Genomic DNA, 20755 nt, shown 5'->3' on the forward strand with positions numbered 1-20755 from the left:
TTTTATTTAGGACACATCTGATTTGCCCCTGAAAATGACTGATAATAGGTTATTCCATTAACCACCATCACAGTGGTAACAACGGTAATTCTTCTATTTTATACAAATCATAATTACTAATGAATAAACAACTGCATTTAAGCAGGAAGATTACTTTCACTCAGAAGAGATGACAGGCTTAAAGAGTAACACGTGATTAACTGATGCAGTTCTATTACTGCATTTATTGTTACTTTGTAATTGTTATTACATTTATTGTTAGTTAGCAGCTTCTCACAAAGCATTCAACAATTATGTTAATTAGCTACTCCTCAAACATTGTCCGTGGAAGAAGTTGCGGTTTTCCGTGTGTGTGTGTGTGTGTGTGTGTGTGTGTGTGTGTGTGTGTGTGTGTGTGTGTGTGTGTTGTGTGTGTGTGTGTTACATATATATTTAATACATAAGCATATATGTTTAGGACTGCATAAAAGAAAAATAATTCTTCCCTTGGAAACTAGCCATTCTAACAAATTCAGTAGAGCAGTGACCTGGATCATGATCTCCGACTATGCCTCATGGCTGCGTTTGCACTAAGAATTTCCCATGTAAAAGTATAGGTCAAGATTGCCCAGTTGCTATGGTGACACCCAGCCTGAGGAAACTGTGCAAAGGCACAGAGTTCTGTCAGTCGGGACCTTGAACTCAGTTACCATCTCCTAGGGATGAAGAATTCTGAGCATAAAAAAATAACCCTACTGTCTCACCAGTGCTGTGTCCCTCAGTCTACCTGCTTTGCAGAAACTTTCCCAATCCCCAATCACCCCTTGCAGATTTCTGGCTATGGCAGAGAGGTTGCAGCAACAGTCTCCTTTCTTTACCTGCTAAACTTTATAAATGAATGATCTGGCCCACTGTATCCACTACTATGACACTCATTCTTTTTCCAAGTCCTTCTGTCCCAAAATCCAATTGATATTGCTCCTAAAGGTTGCCAAACTCAGTGATCTTCCTCTTTTCTCATATGTCATTGGAGAACTAGACACTCTTAGATAGCTGCTCCTTGGGCTTCCAAAATATTAATTCTCCTGCACCTATGCTCAAGTAATCCTCTGTGTGTGGCCAGATCCTCTTGCTCCCCATACCCCATGCTTCTTTTCCTTTCCCCTCCCACTACAAGTGCTCACTGAGGGTATTCCATTGTTCTATCACTCTCTCTCGAGTCCCACTTAAGGTTTTCTCTCCTGCAGACCTCAACTACAGTCTTAACTTCTACAGCACCTTGGTCTATTTTCTCAGAATTTCTTTCTATATTTAATCCATCTCACAAGACCAACATTACCAATTATTTATTGGACATGGCTGCCACTCAAATTTTTCACAAATTCATCATTTTTTTGGGGTGTGGTACTGTGGATTGAACTTAGCAGTGCTCTGCCACTGGAGCCATATTCCCAGCCCTTTTCATTTTTTTTATTTTGTGACAGGGTCTCACTACATTGGGTAGGCTGAACTCAAACATGTGATGCTACTCCTGCCTCACAGACCTGAGTCGCTGGAATTACAGGCTTGTGTCACTAGGCCTAACCCAGATTAATCATTCATTACCCAATCTTTCAAATTCTTGAAATAGTGCACTGTGCTGTCCCAGCCAAGCTCAGATTCCAGAGTCATCTTGGACTTCTTCCTCTTCTCTGCTCCCAACATGCACAAATCCTGCTGAATCACTTCCAGAGAACTTACACACATACTTTCTATTTCCACTCCCACAGACTCAAGGTTAGCTTTTCATTGTTAATACAATGGACTCTTTAACAACCTCCCAACCTAACTCTATATAGTAACTTTGGTCTTTTTCCAATCCCCTTTTCACACAGCAGATCCATATTAATTTTAAAATTTCAAAAACTGTCATTCTCCAGCTTAAAACAAAACCAACCTCTTCACTAGTTTCCCATTCCCTAAAAAATAAAAGTAAATTTTATTATTTGTCATTTAAGGGTTCCATTAATATGAGACAAACAATTTGTGCTTTAAATTGCCACTGTCCCTACACTATGTGCCAAACAAATCAATCTGGTATCTAAGCTCTGCCTATGCTCATGTCTTTGCTGTATATAACAAGAACAAAATTATTAGAGAACAAAAATACCCATAAATTTGAAATATCTTCTCTGGTGAACCAGACACAAGATAGGTACTTTGTATGAATTAGCTTAAAAAATCCTCAAAGAACATTATCTTGAATTTTTAACACGAACTTGGAAACTTATGTAAATTGACCAAACTTAGAAAGGTAGTTCTGTGTTCTAACATGAAACAAGATATCAAAATAAGACTGGCATCTTTCCCTAGCAGTAGTTACCAGGATATTGACAATTCTTACGCTATTATCATGAACAAACGTCCTTTTTATTTTTAATGTGTGTGAACAAATTCATAAGGTAAATTCCTAAAAACAGAATTACTGGATCATGCAATACACACAATTGTAATTTTCAGTCACTACCAAATGGCCATGTGTTCTTTAAATTTTCACTTCAAGCCTGCTGCTGGTTGGCAGAGTTCTCCACCTGAACATACCTGGGGTCCATTTCCCGAGAGACTCTTGACATCTATTTTAACCGCCTAAGCAACTTGGAGTATGTCCAGAATTCTTTGCACCAGGCAAGGCTTCATTCATAAATTGACTCCTTGGAAGTAATCCTAGGAAAAAAGGCATCTGGGCTTTCTATTCCTCTTCCTAGAAAACTACAACTCTGAGTTTAACCCACAGTCATCTGAGGAACCACAGTGACCAGAACAGTAACTATTTAAATGCTTCCATGACCAGGTTCTCTGTTTTAAAGAGCCCTCCTGCAAATGAAAAGTACAGACTTTTATTTTTATACTTTATAGTATTAAAAAAAAACATGTGTCAGAAAGCACTGGGAGGTATCAAAAGAGACAGAAAATTTAAGATAGTTGCCATTTGGAAGAATGAATGGCATTGTAAGTTTTCCATTTTTACAACTTCTGACCTGAGGGCAAGCCACTATCCATTCCATATTGGGCAAGTAAAATTCAAATAGAAAACCAGAGCCCAAAAAAAATCACAACAGCTAGAAAGAAAGTAGTTAATAAAACTAAACAAATGCACAATCTTTGACTAAGCAATTCCATCCTAAAAGAAATAAAAGGATATGTTCACAAAACAGTGGTACCAGAGAGTGCAAAGCAGCTTTCATAACAGTTATGCTGCTACAATCCCAGCATCCTTAACAGAAAAGATAAACTCATTTATCTACAATGAAATACTACTCAGTAATTAAAAATGAAATATGCAAACAACTACTGATAGATGCAACATAGGTGAATTTAAAAATCTTTGTTTTACATAAAATACTACCTAAAGTCTAGAACAGTCAAAATTAACCTACAGTGGGGAAAAATCGAAATGTGGGCTGACTTGTAGGGAGAATGGAATGGATGCTTACTAGGAAGAGTCTGTGATAGTAACAGGCTGCATCTTGACGGGGTGAGGAGTAGAAAGGTGCTATGGGAACTTAAATAGTCAAACAATTAAGATTTTTGTATTGCACTATTTATAAATTTTATCTCACATAAAAGTAATAAATATTAACTGATTAAAAACATGAAATAAATTAGATTTAGTGGGTGGGAAGGGGGTGGGAGTATAATACGTATAGTAAATACAAATTGTAGGATCTAAATGGAGGGTCTATGGGAGTTCAGTGTAGAATTTTTTCATCTTTTTTATGAATTCTAAATTTTAATAGAATGCAGAGAAAGAAAACTTATCTGATAACTGTCAAATGTTTAAGGTCTCTGCCTGTTATTTTTCCTTCTGAACAAGTTATATATATCTCTTCTCCAACACTGGGCCTGCTGAATTTCTGGCCACACTAAGTTCACAATGTTCCAGCTGCTCTAAGACATCAAATGTGCCACCCTCCACTTGACTCCCTAATCCTAATACAAATGCTGTTGAATTATCCCAGGGTATTTTTTTTTTCTCCCATACAAGGTCACAGACCTTTAATCTCTACAGCTGCATGCTAGGCCAGAGCCCTTCCCAACTAATAGATGAATGGTTAAAGAAAACTGATGGGAGAATGAAGGCACAGGAGCCTCAGTCACTATTCTACCCTTGGGCATTTTATATATCACTCTTCAATTCTACTGCATTTCCAACAAATATTTGATGTTATAAAATAGTCAAATACATGTGTTCTAGATGTATTAGTGTTATCAAAAGATAATATATATGAAAATGCTTCCTAAATAATAAACCCAAATGTAAATAAAGGAGATAATTATTATGTTTTTCATTTTTTGGTAGTACTGGGGATTGAACCCAAGGACACTCTACCACTAAGCTGTAACCCCAGCCCTTTTTATTTTTTGAGACAGGGTCTTGCTAAGTTACTGACACTGGCCACAAATTTGTGAACTTCCTGGCTCAGTCTCTTGAATCACTGGGATTGCAGGCATGTGCCATTATACCTGGCCACAGATGATTACTAAAATCACCTGTATATTCACTATACATAGCATATTAATGGTATATATATATATATATAATATACATCTTCTTAATTCTGAAAATATTTTTTTTTCTATTCAATAATACTTGACATTCTGGAAAATTCATTCACAGACTTGTATCCCAAAACAATGATGCAAAATAGCTTTAATACCAGGGCATGGGAAGCAGGGAGGAACGGGGCAAGACCAGGGAGTGATACTGGCCACATATTATTATATTGTGCGCATATACAAATATGTAACAACAAATCCCATCATTGTGGACAACTATACTATACCCATTAAAATGTGGGGAGAAAAAAGAGGCTGGGGATGTATCTCAATGGTAAAGTACCGATGGTTTCAATCCCCAGTATGGGTTGGGGAGAGGGGAGGACCTTAAACTTCCAGTTACCCTCTGCTGAAATATAACTGAAGTCTTTTTTGTAATTTAAATCAGTCCTTGAGTTAACTTACAGGACCCCCAGGGCATTCAAAGATAATACAGCACTGGACATTGTGCAATTATTCTGCAAGCCAACTTTCAGGTTAAAATCTTAAGTTTAAGCAATCACTAGAAAACAGTAACAGTAAGTGCATTACATCTTAAAAGAAATTACCTTTTAAAAACAACATTAAGGAATAGTAGCCCTTTTTCCTAAAGATTTACAACAAAAATAAGTCATCTCCAATCAAATTTATTTTGCAGAGGTAGAGGACAGAATTACATTCTAATTTATAAACACATTTAGAAAATACATTTACGATTCACTATACAGATTTAAAAGTTGAAAATTATCGAAGTATCTCAATGTTTTTCTTCACTTTTACCTAAACAAAGATTTCCCTTTTTAGTAATAAGAATAATGCAAATAAGTAATTTTAAACATTCTTAGAGCCTAGTGACTTACAACTTTTAAGCACAGATTAAAATCTAGGATATACCTATGTTTATTTTAACATGGTTCCAAGCCTCTATAAATCTCAGGAAAAACAACAAAATTATCTGGAGACCAGGTGTAAGTAAGATGTGCCAAATCACTCTGCATATGCAGATCAACACCCAAGCCTAAAAGTATTATATTTGGTGAAGGCAGCAAGGGAAGCCAGATGATCCCCAACTTATGCAATATCCCTTAATATTCTAAGTTTCCAGTAGCTAGAGTTAATAACAATGATTTCAATCTGAACTATCAAAATCCTTCAGAGTGTTATGGTTTACAAGCAAATTTCATATGTATCAATTCATCTATTACTAAAAAGAATGCTATAGGAGTAAGTCTGACAAGAACTGTTGACTCATTTTAAAGATAAAGAAATTCAAAATCAGAAAAGATAAATCATGCATTGACTAGTGAGCCAGCTGACTACACATTAAAGACCTCACAAATGGATATGTCCTGTTACTCTCCATTTGCCTTCTACCTCCATTCAGAACTGACCTAGCAAAGTATGCTCTGAACACCTCTCTTCTCCCTTGTGCCATTTGACCGGGAGCTAACATCCCTAAACTATATACTACACACTTCAATCTCAAGATGCTGGTCTCCAGAAGAACATGAGGTGATAATACTAGAATGTAATATCTACACAGGCTTACAGTCTGTCACATGCCAAAATCCGATTATAATACGTAACATTAGTTTGGTAGTAACATGGTATTTCATATTTGTCCTCGTCTCTGGGAGTTTCAAATGGAGACAAGGTTGTTGAGCAAAGCAGGATACAGATAGTCCTTGGTCCCTAATACTATTAGAACTACAGGTTCAGTTTCTAAAATAAACAACTATTTCAAATTGATATTGTTATCCTAAAATTGTTTTTAATTTAAACAGTACATATTGCGAACATGGCACTAAACCATGACTTTTAAAATTTTGTATTGAGTTCAAGTGGTTCCGTTATATTTTCAAGATTTAAAAATAAGTTGAATTTACTTTTATCACCAGAAAAAAAGGTTTAAATAGATTTCATTTTTTTTTAATTCAAGGTTTTCAACATGAAACAAAAAATTGTTCGAGAGAAGGTAAAATTCGGTTTACAGAGAGTCACATACCAAGCTTCAGGCAGCAAAACAGAGTATTCATGTGGAGAAGTTGTTTCTGGAAAGTTGGAGAGAATTGCAAGGCGATGAGGAAGAAGGTCAGAGCCATGATAAGTAAATAGAATGTCTAATGCTTGGACATTGCTTTCCTGTATAAAAGGGAAGAGGTGAGTTTCTAACATGAATCTTAAAAATAAAGCACTGATTTTCTATGACATTCAAAAATTTAACTTTTATGCAATTCTGAAAAAGTTCTTTGAAATATTGCTGAATTTTTCCTAACTTGTATCATGTTTCTCAATTTAACGGTACAAAAATGATTTTTAAATCTCTGAAGAAAATTTTTTAAAATGTAGCTATGTTCTCTACATTCATATTACAACAGAACAGAAAATGTAATGGTATATGCACACATCAACATTAACTGCACAACTTCAATATTTACAAGTGTTAATAGCCACAATTATTTACCAAAAAAAAGAATTACCCGAGCATAAGTTCTTGCTGAGAGAACAATATTCTGGCTTCTAAACTTCTTAAAGAACTCAGCATCGTATCTCTGTCCAGATGCATGAGGCACTCCCAGGATTTCCTGAAGGGAAACAATAATTTAATGAATAGGCCTTTAAATACGGTGACAAGAAAATATTAAAAACCTTTACAACCCTGCCTGCCTAAATAAATAAGGCCTGAACTAATTAAACTGTCAACTCTTAAATAAAGTGCTATATCTGTATCCTCATCTTTGTTTTGAAAAGGGCCATATTTGTAAATGCAGTAATTTTTTCAAATCCAGAAGTAAATGAAATAGTAAAAATTTAATTACAGTAGGACAACCAAAACCAACTACCTGGTAAGAATAAGCAACAGTTATACAGTGCTGTACATTATAAGCACCCATCACATCTACGTAAGAATAATTAAATCAATCTAAAGTTCTTAAGAGTGACCTATGTTAAATGCAGATTGTAAATTGTAAATTCAGAATGAATAGGCTCAGAGTATCTACTATATGCTAGTGGTACCGTTATAGGCACTGTTAACTCACTGAACAATGTACTTTCCCTTCCCCTCCACGTAGCTTGAAATTCAGCGAAGAAGTGTATCAACTGTTTACAAAACGTCTTAATTTTTTAAAAGCATTTATGAGGTACATAGAAACATTGAATATGAAGTAGATATCATAAGAGAATTGCTACTAATTTTGTTAGAAGTAACAGCAGCCTTGTGGTTATTTTTTTTTTTAAGACCTAATGATTTAGATATTTGTACTGTAGATAAAATGATAGAATTTCTGTGATTTGCTTTTAAGTGAAAGAAAAGGCAGGAATGTAAAGGTGGAAAATAAAAGACAAGATTGGCAAACTAGCTGAAACTGAGAATGAAGACATCAGATTTCTTAGTACTGTTCTCTGACATGTTTGAAATAGTTTTTAATAAAAAGCTAAAAAGTAAACTAATAAAACTCAAGACAACTATACTCAAATAGATACTCAGTGTTCTTACATTTCCCTAAGAAGTTTCCTACTATTAGGAACTTTTTCACATTTTCTGATCCTCTAGACTGACATTCTATTCCCCAGCCCCCTACTCTCAGCTAACAACCTTGCTTTTCTTAATTGACTATTAGATGGGAGGTCCCTAATTTTCCAACCCACCAAAGCTGCAAATCTGCCTGCATCTATACCAATACAATTTTCCTTCCTTCCGTTACAGCAGAAAGGAATTTTCATACCTAAAACAGTCTCCAAACGCCACTGATGCTCAGAATCCCATTCTCCTCCTCTTCCACTATTAACTAAGTATTCCTTTTTCTTCCACTGAATAAATTCCCTTTCACTCTTCCACTGTGCATTCCCGTTAGCATGCAACCAATACTACTACTTCCTTCTACTACAAAAACGACCCTTATTGGGGCTGGGGATGTGGCTCAAGCGGTAGCGCGCTCGCCTGGCATGCATGCAGCCCGGGTTCGATCCTCAGCACCACATACAAAGATGTTGTGTCCGCCGAAAACTAAAAAATAAATATTAAAAAATTCTCTTAAAAAAAAAAACGACCCTTACACATACCTAGCCACCACCTCCTTCACCATTTTCTCTGGCCCAGCCTTTTTCTCAATAACACTTCTTGAAAGAGCTGCCCACGTCCAGTCTCCACTTCCCCACTGAACCTCTAAGAAAAACTCGATTCCTTAAATAGGATAAGTAAACAATTCTAACCATGTTTCCCACCTTTGTTCTGTGCCACCTCAATCCCCACATCCTACGCTGACTATCAAATGTTCTCAAGAGCATGTCACCTTCTTCCATGCCAACAGGCCTTTATCTAACACTGATTATTAGCAGAGCCTGCTCAACAGAGAAGTTCTTGCTTCCTAGTTATTTAGACAAACTGATAACCTTCTCTAAGCTTCTATAAAATTCAGAGGATAGTACAAACTGCCTCAAAAAACTGTTGATAAACAATCTTGAATAAGTACATGAGACAAGAGCTGACAGTCCTCAACAAACGTGCTGGTATTTCTTGAGGTCTTCTCTTTGCCCACTGGGTCTTCCTGCTGTGCTTCCTCATCAATTTTTCCTAACTTTATCATCACTTAATGCCTATAAAAGAAAACTGTTCTTTATTCATCTCTCCACCTCCAGAAACAGCCCAATAAAATCTGGCATACAGTAAGCACACAGGTAAAATTTAAATGAATTTATTTTTATCCATTTATCATCATTTGTAAAAAGCATGTCCTCTGATGAAAATGCAATGCCTATCTCTTATACTAACAGGTTAATCATTATACCTGAAGATTTTAATTCATTCCAAGTCATCTACATTCCAAAAGCTTAGGTTTTCAAAAAAGGGGGGGGGACTTATATACTTTAAATGGACTGTCACATGGGAAATAGCCATTCAAAAACCAAAGAGTAACAAAAGAGGCCTGGGAGTGTAGGTGAACGGTAGAGCACTTGCCTAGCAGGTGTGAAGCTCAGGGTTCAATCCCAAGCACCACAAATGGTGGTGGTGATGATGATGATGATGAAAGAAAATTAACTGGATCGTCAAGCTCTGAACATTTTTGGGGGTAGCAAGGGGATAACCTGGGATTGAACCCAGGGACTTACCCACTGAGTCACACCCCTGGCATTTTTTCCCCCCTAACAGGATCTTTCCAAGTTGCTAAGTCTGGCTTTGGAACTTATGATCCCCCTGCCTCAGCCTACTGAGTCACTTGTATTACAAGTACGCATGCACTACAGTATGCAGCTAAACATTTTACATATTTTTTTGAAGATTTATATACTTAGCCTTAGTTTCATGAATAAAGTACATGCATGGATTTCTATAGTATGGAATGTGCTTATAATACATTACCTCAAAATATTCCAGAACTCAAACGTTGTAAAACAATGTTTTAGGGCAGTATGACCATCTGCCAGTAAAACTAATTGTACTTATATATAAAATTTTCGGGAATTCTTCATAACTTGTTTGCATTAAGTGGTATATTCATTACCAATGTTTTGTAATATCCACAAAATTAGCCCTCTTAAGTGTCCTGTTTAAAAAGCATTTTAACTACATTAGCAAGGTGGGGGAATCAAGTGCTTCTGGGTCCATTTATACACAGTCACAAGTACAAAAGGCTTCCGTTATTCTTGGGATGGGCACCATATTAGCAGACATGACACTGAGCACCTACTACTGTGCCAGTGTCATGACTGATATGCCTACACAGTAGGGAGGCAAGTCACAGACTAAAGAAATAACTTCCATGTGAAGCCAAACTTCGATAGTTGGAAATACAGTTTAAAACCTGAATAACTTCAACTATGAAGGTCATTTAATAAAGCAATCTAATCTATTTACGGAAATGTGGCCAATTTCCACTTTTACCTTTAAGAGTTTATGAATTGTTCTAATAGTTCAGAGTACTACTGAAATCCCCAACATGGGGCCATCTGTACTTACATCTCTGAAGACTTGAATACAAAACATACTATTTTTAAGTTCAAGTGTGGCCCTAATTAGGATCAACCAACTAAATTCGACCCAACAAATCATACTCATCTTAAGATTATTTAAACTCAGTAAAAACTGAAAATTGGTACTGAGAACAGCTAAGTGTCATTAACAAAATATAAGAAAAAGAACCGTAAATCTACAAGACTTAGAGGCATTGAAATGGCTATACCTTTTTTATTCCCTAACCTAACAAAATAACTTCTGGCCTTTCATGATCTTGAATTTTTACCAAAACAAGTTATGAGAGAACTTGCTTCTGTAAGAAATTTTTCCCATATAAACAGTTTTAAGACAAGAATATCAGTGACCGATCAAATTCACATAATTGGACTGAAATTATTCCTTACCTCATATGTTGCAAGTCGATCCAAGTAAGTTAATAATTTCAGTCTACAACGGCAAAGTTCTTTTTGTTCCAGCGTCAACCTGTGTTGAATAACTATATTAGGCCATTTATATTTACATAGAAGTACATTTCTCTAGGAGTTAAAATAGAACAAAAATGAATAATATTCCACTGAACCCAAAGCTCTTGGAACAGTTTACTAAATAAAGCATAAGGGTAAAACAATATTAGAACATTTAAGTTGCTGCAATAATTATCACAAGTAAAAAATATATACTGAAATCATTCGTTATTTTAAAGAGGTTACCGAATGAATAGTAATGAATCATTACTTTGAGAAGTTCACTAATTTAAGTAGTTCTCGTCTCTTCTTGAGCTCTTTTTCCTTTTTATTCTTGGCAGGCCGTTCATCCAGTGGTGAAAGATCCTCATAGGAGATACTGTCAATGTCTACTTCACCAGGTAATGTAAATCTGCAAGATAAAAAAAAAAAAAACTTGAATCCTTTTTCAGTTTTTTTAAACTTAAAAGCTGTTTATTCCTATTTTAGCTGAATTATTAACTTCCACAGAAAAAGAAACAATTTTTTTTTTAATTTTTGCCATTGTAATCCAGGTGATCCACTCATTATATCCATAAAATAGAAAAATAATAATTAATATGCACAGAAATGCTAAGTTCAAGAAAATGAAAACTGTTTAGGAAAACATGTAGTATTATATTCACCTAATGAAAAACAGCCCATTAGAAAATGCTGCCTAGAGTTTATAATTTGACTCACTTCCATTTATGATCTTAAAATAATTAGCAAATGTTATCATTTAAATTATTCACTTTTCAGATATATTATCATTTATATCTCCTCCAAAGAAGTCCCAAATGTCTGATGAGCAATGACCCCTGTCAAGTAACTATTACTATTATTACTGACATTTGAATGATGCTTCAAAGTTCAAGAGGTGCTTTCACAAGATATATAATTTAATCACTGAAAGTAATTCTGTAAAGGAGGTATGACCCTACAGGTAAGGAAAGAGAAGTCAAGACTCCAAAGATTGGTCAACTAACAAGGAAGCCAACTTAGGTTTGTGCCAAAAGCCCCAGCCTAGCAAGGGCCAGCATTCAATAGATGTTTCTAGAATGGCTATTTCCTCAAATCAAGCCATTACATGCTAACACTTAACATAGGAACAAAAGCCATAACCTAATGTAAGAAAGCGCTGATCAAAGACAACTGCCTGGATATAGAGGAATTTCAAGTTTACCTGGCCCAGGGTCTCAGCTTAGAAGTTTTCACCAAGTCACTTTTGTTTTGAATTCAGATTTTACTGTAACCAACCTGCCATCATCTGCTCCTTTCCCTATTGCTAGCAGAGCCTCCAGATCTGTGCCTTTCAATCCATACTGAAGCAGTTCTTTTGCAGCATCCACATTATCAGGCACTCGCTCCAAACACTCATGGAGAACCCAGGATCGCTTCTTTATTTTACTCTAGATAGAAAACATAAAACAAGGATAAAGAATGCATGGCATCTTATAGCACCTGACAACTGCCTTCTAGAATTATAAAGCTCTATGTGAAGTGGTATAGTTATTTAACAACTGGGCCATAGCTCAAGAAAACACGAACTGTTCATTCTCTAATGTTGATTCCAACTGGATAAAGAGCATGTGATTCCAACTGCTTTTGCGTCTAATGAGCCTCAAAGAGACAAAAAGCTCCATTTTCATATCTGCAGCCTACACATCAGTCTAAGGCATCAAAATTCAACATCTGGGACACTATAGGAGTTCTCTGCTCCTAGCAGGGTTTCCTACACCATTCCCTTCCTACTCCAGTCCTCTTTTACACCATTTGCCTCTGCAATCCCCACAGTCAAAAATCCACAACAATTTTTCACTACCTAAAGAGAAAAGCCCGAGTCACCACAAGGTTTCAGCATCCTCCCAAATCAACACATTTTTCCACCTGTATTTCTTCATGTTCACTACCTCAAATAGCATCTCCAACAAACGGAGTGAATTCATTTACCCATGAAATGTTTACTGGGCACCTAGTATATGCAGGCACTGAATGGAACATGAGGATACGACAGTGAATTAGATTGGGTCACTGTCCTCATGCCCGTTGCAAGTTGCTCATACCAATACCATTTGTCCTCTTACAAATGCCTTTCTCTTTTCAGACTCCCAAATTCCTGTACAAAATATCTTCACTATACAAGGCCTTTCTTCTACTCCTGCTGAACGTACCATGATCGCTACCTTCTCCAGGCTTCTACAGTTCGATCTCATGTATACTTAAGCAAAAGGTTTGTCTCTGGGAAGACAATCAGCTCAATAGCCACAGCCACACTTGGGCCCCTGCTGCACCTCCCCATGGTCACCAGTATATTATTTGTACTCTTAACTATCTAGATAATAAAATTAAATACGTCCCCAATTAAAAATTTACTTCTGTTGTCTCATAATCATCTTAGCTCCTTTATAGTGACCAAAACTGTTCTTTATGTTTCAAAAAAAAAGCAAGTAGATATACATGCATTCATGAGTCCACTTGGACTAAGGCATAAGAAAAGATAAGGTAGGCTTGGTGTCCTAATTTGCTAAAGAAAATGGTAAGCAACTTTGTCTTCATTTTTCCATCAGCTCTCATGCTCCCTTGTCTGAGATATTACTTGTATTAACAGTTAACGATCCTGTTTGGTTGAAGCATCAACATCTCCCAACATTTTCAGATGGTGTTTTTATTTTTAAAAACTCAAAGTACATAAACTTCTAAGGAAAACAATCACCATTAAATTTGCCCATCATTTCCTAGGGTCTTCCTAAGGGCAAAGAGGTTTTCCTTTCTAAATGTCAGATCAGAATATCAGGATTTCAACTACTTCCTTACAAAGATGCCAAGGGTCAAAACATACAGGCTTGCTATGAGTTGAATGTATTACTGAAAATTCAGATATTGAACATATGACTATATGGATCAGTAATCCTCCTGTGATTATTTACAAAGAGTCTTTCAGAGGTAACTAGGTCAATAAGAGTAGGGCCCTCATAATATAATTAGTGCCCACATAAGAGACTAGGCATGAGCTTGCTTCCTCTCTCATGTGCTCTCGGCCATATAGGGACGCAGCAAGAAGGAATTAATCAACAAATCAGAAAAGGGCCTCACCAAGAACTGAACTATCATTTTCCCTGTGAACTTTCACCTCCAGAACTGTGATAAATGAATTTTGTTTTAAACCACCCACGTCTATGATACTTGTGTTATAGCAACCCACGCTAAGGCTGACTGTGGCTACATAACAATTTTAATGTGAGGAAACCGATAGAAGGAAAGATACAGTTGTGGGATATAAGTTAAAAAAGGAATATTTAGTAATTTTGGTATGTCAGTTGCCTATTTATTATCAACTCCAAACTTCCCCTCCAAGCAGGCGCAGTGATAGCATTTTTCATTTGCTGCTTGACACAGTATGTTAAGCTTTATCAACAGGAGTACTAAAGGGCCACAATAAAGGAAGAAACTCTTGTTTCAAGAACTTATGTTCTGGTTCTTGGCAGTCAGCAAGGCCTGAGATGAGGTGGGGAATACAGTGATATCTCCTTCTCTACCTTTCCTCCCGCCATGACAACTGTCCCCTGAGTATCAGTGGCACTCCCATGAACCAATTTTTTCCCAGTGAATCTCCCAGGAAGCTGAACAGAAAGATTCCCAGACTGAGCCTACCTTACAGGAGTAAGGGTTTTCTTGGCCAGTCCCAGGTTAAGGCCTCCTCTTTATCTACCAACTTTAAGCTGTGTGCAGCTGCTGGGGGAGCATCCTAAACAGGATGCTTCTAGTATCAGAGATTTTCTGAAACACAACCTTAGCTCACTGGCACCCTGGAAATAGAGATGGATATCAAAGCTGGTGGTCTAACTGCCAACCAGGGTCACTGGAGACCAGCCCTAGCCCGACACAACCCAGAGAACTTTTCCATCCAGTGTGCTGCAACCAATCCTTGTCTAACATTGTCCAAATCCCAGCCTAGAGGAAGATGCCCCTCTTCCAAGCGCATTCCCTCCATGGGCGTGTTCCTTCAGCCCAAGGGTATTCCATGGAATTCTCTTTACTCCTTTAGAGTTAATCTCTGTTGACTACAAAAATTCTAATTGAAACTTCTGCTGTGGTTCCTGAGTGGACCCTGACAACCGTGAGTGAAGAAAGGTAGCTGATGCAGTGAAGAAAAGGATCAGGTCTTTGTTCAAACATCTTTACCATCACAATTCAGTTACACAGGCAACAGATCCTGATGAGAATTTTTCCAGGTTAAAAAACACTTCACCACCTATAGAAAAGTCAGCAACATCAAGTACCCTAAAATAAAACCTATAACCAAAAGAATATTCCATGAACATGAATTTACCACATTACCAAAATATTTTAACATACCAAATAATTCTGAATTGAAGCAATGTTGACTGCTGACTTCCTCCACTGCCTCTGATACACGAGATCAGTATCCAGGCCGTAGGTGTGAGCCAGAGACAAGGCTTCCTCATACTCTTCGCTTTCAATCTTTTAACAAAGAAAGAGAAATGGTGGGAACGTTAATAGTGTAGAACTATCCACAGTCACTATGATTAGAGAATGGATAAGAAAAATGTATTGACCTAATACAGCATGGCATGCCATTTTGTACACTGTGCCACCGGAAGCTCACTGACATTTAGACAAGATAAATTTAGTGTTCGTACAACACTTTAACAAAGATGATAAAGAGCACTTGCTTATAGAATCGAACAATGGCAAAACCAGGACCAGAATACTACAGCCCGATTCCTGCTCCAGGGCTACAGCCGCAGCACTGCCAAATGGCACAAGTAACTCCAAGGTGTGCGTGCAGGCTCTGTCACGTGGGCTTCCCATCAAAATCCCTGGCTTGTTTCCCTCAATATCTTTAGCTTGTAGGCCAAAACCAAGTAGTTGGCTGGTTCACTAGTGACTATTTGTTAACCATCCTCTGTACCATCATCTTCTATCCCACTAAAATGGGGATAAGGAGGCACTAAGCAATTCCGTGAGACTCTGTCTGTAAATACAATGTAAAAATGGCTCAGTGGTAAAGTGCCCATGGGTTCAATCCCCAGCACCCAAAAATAAGATAAAACTGATAATTCTAAACTGTTAATGATCTAACACCTCTTTCTTTAAATTTTTTCCTTTATTGAAACGTTTGCTTTTTTTCCTGGGTGGGTAGGGGGGAGTTTGATTCCTTAATCCTTTGGTAGAAAATGGATATTCTCACCTTTCTCTGATAAAGCTCCTCTGGAGTTGTAGAGCGCAAGCTGACAAGACGGTAGTTCTTGGTAATGGTTCGTGGGCATTTCCGCGGAGGTGCAAATCGCTCCATTTCAGTCACCAAGTAAAGACCCTGTTTTATGTACCCAAAGTAGCGAGCCTTGGCCGATGTTTCATGATCAGAGTCAGAATCCTCTCCCCCCTCATCATCTTCTCCAGCCCTCATCTCCAAACGAGATCGTTTGGGGGCAAGTTTAATCTCACACTGAATTGAAAAATGAGGTATGAAATTAATACTGAGGAAGTAAACAACCTTTTAGAATTAATGAAAAACAAAATTTTCAACTTTACTCTGGCTTGATTACGATGCAAACTGGAACCCAAAGGACTGCAACAACAAGCATATACATCAATTTCTGCAGAAACATACATGGACATTATCAGATCCAAATCTCCAAAACTGAAGGGCTATTTTAGTGACAGATCATTAGTAGTCATAAATATATGCCTAATTATTTTAGAGAAAGAACTTGAGAATGAATTGCTTTTACTTTTGATATTCCTGTACTTGCTATGGACAAATTGGATGACAATATTTTACATCTATTTAGAGAATGAACATTAAGGTATCTATTTGCTTCATCAAAAATAAGCTCTCTCCCTGCCCCTTTTAAAAAGTCTAACAGCTTAACAAAGTTCCCTATCTGAAAGCCTGGTTATTAAAGATAACTTTCATTTCAGGCTTAACAGAGCTGGCTTATATTTTCAGCTATTCTCTTTAAAGAACATCTTTAGACTCAGTAACAAACTTGTTTGAGAAAGAAAAATAATCCTGGGGGGTGGGGGGGAAGCCATGTAGTGAAGCACTTGTTTCATGTGTGCCGAGTCCTAGATTTGATTCCCAGCACCACAAGAAAAAATATATATATTCCTTAGCCAAAATTTAAAAGAAAAACTCAAGGTAACAATTTTTTTTGTTTGTTTTTACCAATTAAGTAACAATCAGCACATTTCTTTAAAAATACATCTTGATTTATTCCCCATTTATAAAAATATGCACTCATTTTGAAAATAAATTTTGAAATTGGAGATATATCAAGAAATTAAAAAGAAAGCCCTGCCAGCCTAATCTTAATGACCTCCTACCCACAAAGATCACTCTTCAGCTTACCAGTTGTAGACCTTCTACAGCTATCTTCTCCAGAGGTATGTGCAAAGATGTGTGCTTCTGAGCATTGACCTGTGTGCCATTTCAGGGCTGGCTCTGGCAGGAGACCTGTGCCACAGACATTGGGCTCTGCCTCAGCTTTAAGGGAGGCTCAAACATCAGAGCATTGAGTCTACTGCCTGGTTCTAATGCTGTGAACTTCTGGTGTTTCTTCCACAGTCAAGCAAAAGTACCTAGAGACTTTACCATCTAAAGAATACCTTATGTAATAAGAGCTGTCTCTTGAGGTTTTAACAATCATTTCTTACAACTCACCTTTTATTTTTTTTCTCTTCTCAGTTAAGAGCCTCCAGTTAGGATTAAGGTCATCATAGCCTGGCTAAATATGAAAATACACATGACTTCTTGAGTCAACTATGTAAGAAAATTGTGAGCAAATCATCAACAGTTATGGAATTAAATTTTAAATAACCAAATACAGAGATGATGCTTTTCCATGATCTTGGTTACAATTAACTGAAATCTTCAACTTAGTCGTCTGGAAAAGCAATTTTTCTTAGAGTTCACATGGGCACAGGCAGGTATTGTGACTCAGTTTTATAAATGAAATAGAATGCATAAGAACAATAAGTTAACAAATGTACAATTAACACAAATGAAAGCAAAATACAGTAAGAATTCACTCTACACACATACCCCACCCACCCTATATAATAGGAGGAAGACAGCAATGTTGTTGTGACTCAACATTAGCCTGGGTGGTCATTCAAATTCAGCCCCATATAAACTGAGCAACCTCTCCAGGTCTTGGTCTTCAGAGCACAAAGACCTGACTGGACAACCTCCATGTTGTCCACTAATTCTAACTTTCTATGACTAAAAATTTACTAAGTAAAAGAACATAATCATGCAATCTTCAAAGTTAATCCATTCATATTCTAAAATCAAGGCAACATGGTATTATGCTTTGGGAACATAATGGCATGTCAATCTCTCAAATATCATTAAGTCAAATACACTATTGGCTCCATGTTCCTTACTTCATCTCCAAAGTTACAACAGCATGGAAAAGACTAGCAAAAAAAAATCAGTTTTTTTTATTGGAAATCTTAAATCTTAGAAAAGAGTTGCCAATAGGTCTACTATAGTTTACAACAATTTGTTATATGTTAAGAACAAAAAAAAGTTTGGAGATTCCCAACATAAAGAAATGATAAATGTTCAGGATCCTTGAGATGGATATCACAATTGCTCCAATTTGATCATTATCTATTACACACATGTATCAAGGTATCACACTGTACCCTATAAATATGTACAATTATTGTGTCAATCAAAATTAAAATATTGGGAGTTTATCAATTGTTTGTGATCCAGGAGTCATCTTGGGACTGCAGTGTGGTGGAGCCTATGGAAACTGAAACCCAGATCTGTGCTGTTAATATTGATCTCCCTCTCAAAGGCAAGATACTAGAAACCTTCAGGGACACTATAAGTCTACAGGGTAGAAACTGTACTGCCTCTGATGCACACAGATAAATGGGAAGAGATACAACAAAAAAACAAGGGAATAAAACTCTCCAAACAAACCAAGATGCTCCAATAATAGAATCCATTGACAGTACAGTAGAAGACATGTCAGAAAAGGAGTTCAGAATGTACTTGGTAAAACTGCTCTGCGACTTAAAGGATGATATAAGAGCAAATACAGGTAGCAAAAGATCACTTCAATAAAGAGATCCTGAGAAGAAATACTTGAAATGAAGGAATCAATAAGCCAAATTAAAAATTCAATGGAAAGCATCTCCAACAAATGAGACCATCCAGAAGATAGACGTCAGGCAATGAAGACGAAATATATAATCTTGAAAATACAGTTGACCGCACAGAGAAGATAAGTTGCGTAATATTCCCTCACCCAGACACAATGCCTGAACAGCAACTGCTAAAGCCAACAGAGTAGAGCCATTGTGACTACTTCTGGGTAGTAGTAGTACTTGGGCCGATAAGGAAAAAACTGCAAAGCAATGGCACCATGGCTGGGTTCGAACTGGTGCTCCAAAAGCAACTGAAAGGCAAACAGATATAGAAAGAAATGTCTGAATTTGTCCAACAGAGGATAAAGATTGAAGAAGAATATGCAAAGAGCTTGGCTAAGCTCTCAGAGCTCCTTGGCTGTACTATAGGAAGGCTTTCTGGGAGAAGCATGGCCCCAGTTGAAGAGGAGTCTGGCAGATGAAGCAGAAGTTCATCTCAAGATCTCTGCCAAGTGTCTCTGCGAGGTACAGAAGCACCTAATGAACTTTCATGAGAAATTCAAGACTTGAAAAAGTATCTATGACCTCTACAAGCAACTTGCCAGTCACTAAGCATCAATAGAGAAGGCCCGGGAAGCCCTTAGAGACCAACTGAAGAAACTCAGTTGACTCTAACAGATGGGAACAAGGTCAATCTGACCAGCTTGATCTTAAATATCTAGCAGAACAGTTATAACCAAAGCACAGTCCATCCTTGGCATTCAAAAGGAAAAAAATAGCTCTTCTAATGTAACTTAAGATGTACACTTGTTAACCCCACAAAAAAAACAAGACTGGAGACTACAGAAGAGAAGATTCTTAGGCAGGAGTGCCTGATCACTATCAAGAGAAACTGCCAGGGTCAGAAGGTTTTAGTCAGTTTAAGGCCCGAGATCTTCCCAACCTCCTACACAGGTAGACTTAATCAATGTTTGCTAATATGATTATCTAGCCCTAAGTAACAGAAATAAAGGGATCTCTACTAAACACAGGAGGTCATACCAATAAAAACATTTTACAAAAATCAGATAATATTAAGTAGCTTAACTACATCTATGGGAAATCTGTGATAGTAAAAATTAAGTGTTGTATTTACATTCCCAACAACTCTGGCAATGTTAAAGACTTACATTTCCAAATAACCTTGTCCTCCCCCAGCTTTGTTATAGGGACAACTTCTCACATCTTGCACCTCCTAGTGAGCGTTTATTCATGTCTATCATCTGCATGATATTCACTAACATGTTCCAGATGCAACATTTATTCTATATTGATCTCATATCTTTTTGTTCCTATCTCAGAAGAACCCACCCCCAGATGACTTTACAACCTGTTCTTTTGGAACCAGAATTTTTCCACGGACCCCTCCACCAACCCAATTTCTAAAAGGGGACTCCAAACTGTTTGCCCGACCCTACATCAACCCCTCTCAGCTTGAAGCAGCAAGAGTGTTTCATCGCCCTTTTTCCTTATAGTAAGGTGTCCCTAAAATTGGATGGGGGAATGAAGCAAAAATTACAGATAGGCAGTCAGTGTAGATAATTGGGTCAGATCACAAAAATGGAGGCCAGTTTGGGTCCAGAAAGTTGGA

At 37.1% G+C, this 20755-nt stretch overlaps 1 protein-coding gene across 1 annotated transcript in view; it reads right to left on the minus strand.

The window, feature by feature from the left end:
- Positions 1-20755, minus strand: part of LOC308640438 (NBAS subunit of NRZ tethering complex-like) — a gene marked incomplete at its 3' end in the record, with an annotated part of 118862 nt that overhangs the window by 16086 nt on the left and 82021 nt on the right. The window contains 9 exon segments of the mRNA XM_081312357.1: positions 6560-6696; positions 7035-7139; positions 10915-10993; positions 11246-11386; positions 12253-12404; positions 15352-15477; positions 16208-16500; positions 16503-16660; positions 17677-17747. Of these exon segments, the coding sequence (XP_081168483.1) occupies positions 6560-6696; positions 7035-7139; positions 10915-10993; positions 11246-11386; positions 12253-12404; positions 15352-15477; positions 16208-16500; positions 16503-16660; positions 17677-17747 (1262 nt within the window).

Source organism: Spermophilus citellus, assembly GCF_964194105.1.
Source record: "Spermophilus citellus genome assembly, contig: SCAFFOLD_58, whole genome shotgun sequence".
Classification (NCBI taxonomy): Eukaryota; Metazoa; Chordata; class Mammalia; order Rodentia; family Sciuridae; genus Spermophilus; species Spermophilus citellus.